Below are 9022 nucleotides of genomic sequence, written 5' to 3'. Positions count from 1 at the left end.
ACTCAGCTTTTTTTTTTACCTCTTCATACATGCTCATTTTTTTTAAATATAAATTATTCCTAAACACCTGAATATTTTTTCTTAATGAACTAGTTAAGTTTAAGAGTTAAGTTTCCAAATAAAATACCTAATAAAATCTAAGATATAAAAAAAAAATATTTTAAACTAGTTTATAGTGCTACGATTAGAAGGTGAAAAGTATTTATGAATCAGAATGATTTAGGCCCTTTTAACTTCTAATAGGAGATAATGACAGGGAAATAAATCAGTCGATTATGAAGCAATTCCATAAGAGTAAGCAACAATTGAGCAACTGATGAAACTGCCAATAGCAATGATTACATAATATATATGGGATTATAATATGTGTGTATTATTACAGTTGGTATATTTATATAATGTTTTGTCGATAGGCAGGACAAAACTTTTATGGAAATAAACTGGGAAAGAGGCAGGGAAAATAATATAACTGCAAGAAATAGGCTATGTGCACACAACGTCAAAAATAGAGAAAAGGCGGACGATTTTCATATTTAAAAAAATGTCAGTTTTTGCCACAATTTAACTGACTGCAATGGCAATGCATTGAAGTCAATGGTAAGACGGACGTCCAATGCACACAATGTATTGAATAGCGGACGTTTTTACAGCGGACGTCAAAGTAATGATCATGATCATTATTTTCGGACGTCTTTTGCAAACAGACGTTTTTTATTATCTGTTCACACACAGTTTTTCTTTTGTCAACGTTCTTTCTCCGTTTTTACTTATAAATTCAATGGACCTTTTATTAAGCCGCACCCAAAGGCCACTTAGTAATCCCAAACTAGAATAATGTACCAACAGCCATCATTGTCTGGGAGACCAGACAGCTAAATGAGGTCCGTTATTTTACACTCAAAATGACGGACGTAATTTTAAATAGAGCTAAAAAAGGTTGTGTGAACACAGCCATAGTCCAGGTTTTTTTCCCCTTTCATTCTGCTGCCCTCATAACTGTGAATAATATAATAAATATAATAAATAGTATTTAGGTATTGTGAATTGACTAATAATTACAAAAGCCACTCCATTCCAGCTCGCCCATTATCTTTGATTTTACCTCTTGACTCCTCAACTCTGCGTAAACAGTGCATGCCCACACACCCTAATGTTTCCGAGTCCACCTTAGTACTATGCTCTGTCTCCAGTTGGTTTAGCTGTACACAACTTGTGATCAGTTTGGGCACTGCACTTCCAGACCTTTTATACTGCTGGACCTTTGAGTTCAATTTTAGCAGATCAGACATAAACAGTCAACCTTAAAAAAGTCGGGAGGGGGGGGGGGGTTAATATATTGCTGCTGGTTTACAGTATATAAAACAATAAACATGTTATACTTACCTATCCAGTGCCCACCACTTACTGCAGATCCTTCACTTCCAAGACAATCTCGTCTCAGCAGTGACAGCCTGCTTAGCCAATCACTGACTGAAGGGCTGTTTTGTCTCAGTCAGTGATTGGCTGAGGGGGCTGTCACTCCCGAGAAGAGTCTGTCTCAGAAGTGGTGGTAGCCGCAGTCAATGGGGGACACCGGCGACACCAGCAGCAATATATTAAAAAGGCCAACTGATGGACAACCTCTTTAATAACAACAAATTTGGGATATGATGTTCTTTACTATAATTCAAAGATGCAAATTATAGAGTAGTTAATGTCACAAAAGAAATCAGAAATGTATATACTGTACAAAATGCATTTGTATTATCTTAAAAATATAGTAGTTGTAATAGTAGCAGTAGAACATAGTTTCTTCAAGAACACAGTTTTTTCTTATAGGGTGGTGGCACCTCTATACCTCTATACCACCTATAGTTATGTCCCTGAATGTACTGTGGATGTGGACTCACTTACAAATGATCTAATCTGTACTATTAATAGTATTATACCTTTTAAACAATGCTGCACATATTATGATGGTTGATATTGGAGGAGAATATGTATCTTATTAACTAATAAAAAAAACCAGCATTGTCAGCCACCACATAAGATATTTCTTGGCAAATGCTCAGTCAACAATTATCTCATCTCTCTTGACGTCACCATAAATATTCAATAAGGGGAACAGGAATGAGCCGCTGCCAGGCTCTAACCAAAATGAATGGGCATGTTAAAATTGAACAGTGTGGATCTTCATTCCCTCCAACATCTGCTGTCAAGGTATAGGCAAGGGGTCTCCTTACAAGATCTGCCAATATTATTCTAATGTCTAGGAGGGACCTAATTTATCCAAAATATCTACACAAAAATAATTATGCAACCTCTCACATGAAACATGGATACTGTACATGTATATAAATTAACAATATATTAAGTATGAAAAATAATAATGTATACAAAACTTAAAAACAAAATAAACATCTGTATAAGCGTGCTATAGAAAGATATCTCTGCTGGTTACATACACCCTAATGCTTCAAAATTTGATCACGTTTCCCTTTGCCCTAGGTTTTTATAAGTCATCATGTATGTAGAATACAGCTATGTCATGAATGTAGAAAATTGCCTCTTCTATATTGTCGATGTAAAGTTAGATAGAAATTTACAAAATTGGTTTGCTTAATGAATCTGTCCTATCTATAGATATATACTATTGGAATGTAAGGTGTGGGTATAAATATATTTAAAATGAATCACATATAATATTAGAAATAAATATTATTTTTGCACAACTAGAATCTTGGGAACACATGTGACTCTTGGAAAACCCACACGTAGCTCCTAAAACTTTTTTGAATCAATGACACCTGTTATATCAAAACAATATTAAAACTTGGCACACATATTACTGGCAGTTATTAGGACCTGAGAGACTTTTCTTTTTTTTTTCTGTATTTTTTTGTGCAGTTGATATACAGTATACTGATTTGATGCATTAAGCTATACCAGTTTGCACCAGTTTTTTTTTTTTTTTTTTTTCTGAAATCTGATTTTACTTTTTAGGACTAAACAATTTAGCATGGCGTTAGTCCACATGACATTTTCTATTTCTATTTTTAATCATTATATACATTTGTCAGCATTTTTGCTCAAACAGATACATATGTAATTCAATAAAAGAAAAACAGTTTTTTCTTTCTTCTTTTAAATATAAAAGTACAATAGCTTGAAGGGAATGTATCACCTGAATTCTTATTTTACCGATTAGAGGCACATTTCAAAAACAGTCCTTTGTGTACAGTCATATTTTTTGCTCTGTTAACACCCTCTAGAGACAAAACACTAGAGGGAACCTAATGACTTCCATTGAGCAATTTTCTAGGCATGATCTGATACCTGTGTGGGTGTCAGTGTGTGTGTCCATGTGTAGGGGTGTGTAGAACAGAGTTAATAAAGCATGTTAGAGCTGATAAAGCCACTGCAGGTTTTTAAAAACATTTTTTAAACAATAGGTTTGTTTTACCATAAAGATTGTGATGGGGTATTTGGCATCTGGGCCATAAGGGTTTTTGCCTTCTTCTGGATCAACACTTGGTTGAATGTGATGGACTCTTGTCTTTTTTCAACCTTATTAACTATGTTACTATGGTACTATTTGATTTAAACAATCAATCATTTCCTGATAACACATTCCCTTTAAAACATGACTGTACTGTAGTGAAGTTCTTTTCTGACATTACATATGCAGGCTGTACTATCTGCTAATTTCAGCCTGTGGTAATTAAATAAAACAAGATCATACTGTAAAATTGTGATCCCAAAAAATAAGCAATATAAATATACAGTATATAAATTAATTATACAGTAAACATGGTCAATACTGTATGGATACAATACAATATATTCTCCTGTGGTCATGTGAACTTGGCTTTCTGCCTTAAAGGGTGCATCCATGCATACTTTTTTTTTATTAATCCTTTTTTTTTTTTTTTTTTAGAAAATTATTATTTTTTTAAGTGATCACACATTTTTGTCTTTTACCTTCCAATGTGTATCTCCTGGTATTTAAAAGTGTAAACTTTCCATTGTTCACATGAAGAGATAATAATGTTAAATATCACAATTTAGGTTTATTACAATGTGTGGAGTGAATTTCAAAATAGTTTACAATTTAAGCAGGGATGATCTCAATGGACAAGGCTTAAACTAAGACCATGCTCCGTGACCTTCACTAGGTTTTATTTTTGGATGTATCATGAGCAGGTTGATCATAGCGTTGCTATCATTTCAGCATTGTTGCTTTTGTACAAAATGTGACATTAGAAAGACTTAAAAATAGAATTTACCACACAAAAAGTTTAATATTTTCACAATTTTGAAATAAAAATGTTAATAAATTTGTGGTCACTTTAAAACCTACTACCAATTTTGCTATTTGGTCCTGTTGTGTATAATAGTATGTAGTAAAATAAATTCACTTAAAAAAACAGTAAGCTTTCTGTACTGACACCTCTGAGTAATAACATGTAAAAACAGTTGGCAGTATATTGTAGCTGTTTTTTGTACCATCAGATTGTTTTCTGTTAGATTTGGAAAGCATCATATTTAATAGGGAAATGAAATTAGGGCATTGATGATCAGACTTTTGTGTACAACCCCACTACAAACATACCAGCATTTAGTCCTTTAATCTTGCTGCTGGTGAATGTCCTCATGTCGCAGAATTTTGTAGATCACCCAGTAGAAGATGTTGAATATTAAAAAGGCCAGTGGGAAGCAAGCTCGAGAAATTGTGTCTATCTTTTTTGCCCTGTCAATAAATACTTTTCTCATCTCTTCATGGGTTTTAGGTGCTGCGGGTGCTGGGTTTGGTCCCTTTGGCGTCACTCCATCTTTTGCTTGTAGACAAGGTCCCATACCATAAGCTGTAAAGCTGAAACGACTTTCTCTGACATCTTCATCCTGCAATGACAGAGTTAGACATTTTTTAATTCTCGTCATTTGTTTAGGTTATTGAGCTAGGAATATAACATTGAAATAATAAAAACAAAAAATTATATGAGGGCATAATAGTACACTTTTCTGTATAGCACTGGCTACAAAAATAGTAACAAAACATTATGTTTTGTCAGCAAGACAGATAAAAAGGTGACCATATGAGGCCTAAAAATGTTCTCATTAACAGGATAAGTCTCATCAAGGCACCCATCCACTGACTTTATCACTTAAGACAGGTCAGAAGAACATCTATGGCAGACTGTGGCCTGTGACTCCCACCAATGTCCAGAATAACAGGAATGGGAAGCTATATGTGTTAAACTATGGGATGTTACAGACACGCATAATGTTATAAATCCTTTAATAATGGGAAGAGGGGGGTTTGTGTTTTTGGTATCTTTTTTTTTTTTTTTGTAACATTTTATTATTTTTTTTTAGTTTCACTATGGAGCTAGACTAAAATGACTATAGATCCATTCATTGAATTAGGGCCCTATTCAACAGTAACGATAATCGGCCGGATCGGCCCCATTTGGCCCGATTCGGCCAATTATCGTTCGGTGAAATAGAGAGAACGATAAGCCGATGATCGTGTCATCGGCTTATCGTTCATTTAGGGCCAGACCTAAAATCATCGTTCCCCACCGCGCATCGCTATGGCGGGCGACCGACGATTTGACAAGCAGCAGCAGCATACATTACCTGTCCAGGCTTCTTCTCCACGCTGTCTTCATCCCAGGGTCCCCAGGGTCTTCAGAATGGCCGGTCAGCTGATGGAGCGCTTAGCCTATCAAAGGCCGGGACCGCCGCGGCCTGTTATTGGCTGAGTGTGGCCTGTCAGTTGACCGGCCATTTTGTAGATATAACCCGGGGATGAAGACAGCGCGGAGAAGAAGCCTGGACAGGTAATGTATGATGCTGCAAGGGCTGCAAGGACATCGGTAATGCACAATGACAGTGACAATGCACTGTGGGGACATAGGGATGGCTAAGTATACATTCTTTATTATGTTGCCCTCACCCTCTGCCTGCAAAAGATTTTTATTTGTGGCCGATATTCTCCTTTAATTTAATTTAATGTCTTTTGCCTAGAGTGCTGACAGGCATACTATTACATCAATAATGGCAGACCTGAAAGACTTAATTAGACATTCAGCCATCATTGAAAGTCATTGATGCTGTGGAGTAAAGAGAGTAGGCCCCATCTATGCCACCAAGAGTTTAAAGTCAGTGCAGACCATTTTGATTGCTTTTATTTATTGAGTCTACACAAACAAGCATTTTCTGATGGTGGTTGGGAAGCAAGGGTATATATTTAGCCAAGATCCAAGACTAATGGTCAATACTAATTAAAATGCCAGCCACTACATGATTATATTGCTATGCACTTAATATCATCATTGTGAATTGTTATGAGGACTGCTTGTTTTTTTATGCAGTGAAACCTCAAAGTAGCATTACTATTCTTCTAGATTACATGTAGGAAATGATAATGTAATGTTTACCTCAAAGTGAGGTATGGCCCCTGCTGCCCTTACAATGGACGTATTCTCTTCTGAAGGCATCCCTCACCTACACCTTCCTAAATATTGCTTAGAAATATAGCAGGCTAAGTTTTGTCAGAATTAAGTGCAAGAAAAAGCATCCTGCACTATACTTTCCATCAGAACCAGAATCTGATTATATATTAATCATTGGGTCTATTTTGTACAGTTGGTGTCCATTATCCTATGGATCTGAATCTGTTGGTAAGGAGGCCATGATGGTGGTGTCATATAGAACCCTATTACGTTAAGGGCATGAGAAAAAAAAAGTCTAGCTTCAAGGTTGTAAATTGGCATGACATTAATCAACTATCCATTGTTAGATTGGAGAGAGTCAAACGTAAAACTATGAGAAAAATATCAATATGATTCTGTAGAAATTCAGATGTACAGTATGTGGAACTAGAGCATGGGCACAAGGGAGCACAAAGCCTTACTACAAAGCATTTAATACCTTGCATCACTGTTACAAAAAAGGAACATTTAAAAGTTTGAAATAGCCCGAATCCTATTGAAAAGACTGCAGTGAATAGGAAAAGCTGACAGAGAAAAAGAAAAAGTTGTATTTCTAGTTGTAGAAGTAAATGAAACAAAAAAATAAAGAACGTAAAAAAAACCTAAACAAAACAGCATAAAAAGTCTATGTAATAAAAATTTTCAACCCTTCCCAAACCCACTAGAGACCATTTATTGTGACACGGCCCTTTGCATATGATAAACTATTTTACATCATATAAGTATGAATCCATTTATTTTCACTGTTTTTGTCTCTCTAGTCCTGCCACTATCTACTATTATGCCTACAATCACATTTTTGACATGGGGCTTTGCATCTGTTTGAAGATCCCACATAAAAGGTACAAACAGGAGGCATGTGAGAATAAAATAATGAGCTTTTACATGTACTCTGATATCGTAGGGTTCAGGGAATATTCAGTGTTACAAATTTTTCTTTTGAACTATTTACAGTAAATTACAAGAGGGAATAAAACATGTTAATTAGCACCCAATTTTATCCCTACATCCACCCCCTTCCTTTTTTTTCCTATATACAATTTGAACTATATTGACCCTTTCATTTTGGTGTGGACATTTAGGTGTTGGAAGGACTTGGTCTTGATGTAACATCGTACATGAAGAAAGCAGATGTGGCATTTTCTGTTAGTTTCCTTTTAAAGGTAATATCAATACATTATACAATAGAGATTACATTATATGCTTTAATATTATACAGCACTAGTTCTTCTTGCTGACACACATTACAATAAAGGTTCACAGAAGTAGCCATAGCTTAAAGAAACATCAAATACAGTTATTAAGGTTGTTAAAGTAAAGACACAGCTAACACAGTTACAGCAACTGCCTAAAGACAAATGCTTATATCTTTTCTAAGGAGCTATAAGGTACCTCTCCTGTAAAAGTCATAAGTGGCAAGGTTCTCATAAGAAATTTGATTAAACTTCAGTTTAGAAATAACGTGATAACTTGGAAATGGAAACATTCCGATTCATAAATTAGCCTCTTGTGCCCTCTGCTGCCTTGCAGGGAAAACTAATTTTTCTAATACTTGTAATCTGTCTTATATGTAACAGATATTTCTTTTTATTGTTTGGTAGTATTATATACAATATTCTGGAAATGATACCATTATACTAATAGCATGGTTATTTCAATTGGGATTATGCGTTGGTGCATTGTAATTTTATGAAAACAGGAATCCTTAAAGCTGTATTTCAAGGGGTAAGTAATGTGCTGCACGTTAAAAAAATGTGTCTGGTTCTGCATTGGTTTTATTACCTTGTGGTTTTATTGGTAAAATGTTAGCAAATCCTGTAGCCTATAAATATTAGATATTTAATATCAACAAACACAAGTGGAAAGAGCAGGCACTACGATCCCCAGCGCTCCTGACAGCACAGCTTCCCATACGCCAACTGACCGCTCTGGTGGTGCTCGCTGCTGAAAGTACAAGTCCAATGCAGATAGTTGTATAGTAGATGAACAACGGCAAACTCACCAATGTAGAGCGGAATAAGATGCTTTATTTCAGGGAAAAAGCAGTGTACAAGCCAGTGGTGCGTTCCACTTGCGCTTGCGCGCTTGATGTGAGCCAGTTGAAGCGCGCAAGCGCGAAACGCCCTCGCTCTAATCTGTGGAACGCACCACTTGCTTGTACACTGCTCTTTCCCTGAAATAAAGCATCTTATTCCGCTCTACATTGGTGAGTTTGCCGTTGTTCATCTACTATACAACTATTAGATATTTAATAACTGCATAATAGAAGCAAGGGAGTTCATGGTAAAATGGGAGGTTTATTAATGGACTCTTTGATCATTCAGCACATTCCCATCCTACAGTACAGTATGTGGTTACACCCATAGAGTAAGAATTAAGTTAGGGGCTTTTAATTTCATGTCAGGATATAGTCAGAAAGGTATTCTTCTAACATATTCCATCACATACAAACTGTGACTTGATAGAACTGTTATTTGGCTTACTGGGGGACATTTATAAAGACTGCTGTACTGGTACTCCATTTAGCCAGCCGGATATACTAAGAG

The 9022-nt window shown here is 35.7% G+C and overlaps 1 protein-coding gene across 2 annotated transcripts in view; it reads right to left on the bottom strand.

Annotated features, from left to right (window-relative positions):
* Positions 1-4486: 4486 nt before the first annotated feature.
* The window catches only part of GLRA3 (glycine receptor alpha 3), a 132440-nt gene continuing 127904 nt past the window's right edge, over positions 4487-9022 (bottom strand). For both annotated transcript variants that reach the window (XM_069977800.1, XM_069977801.1), the window contains one exon: positions 4487-4881. In XM_069977800.1, coding sequence (XP_069833901.1) covers positions 4606-4881 — 276 coding nt within the window. In that variant the 3' untranslated portion in view covers positions 4487-4605. The remainder of the gene's footprint in view (positions 4882-9022) is intronic.

This window comes from Dendropsophus ebraccatus, chromosome 7 (genome assembly GCF_027789765.1).
Source record: "Dendropsophus ebraccatus isolate aDenEbr1 chromosome 7, aDenEbr1.pat, whole genome shotgun sequence".
NCBI lineage: Eukaryota > Metazoa > Chordata > Amphibia > Anura > Hylidae > Dendropsophus > Dendropsophus ebraccatus.
The sequence above is the reverse complement of the archived record's forward strand: the minus strand, read 5'-3'. Positions and strand labels throughout refer to the sequence as shown.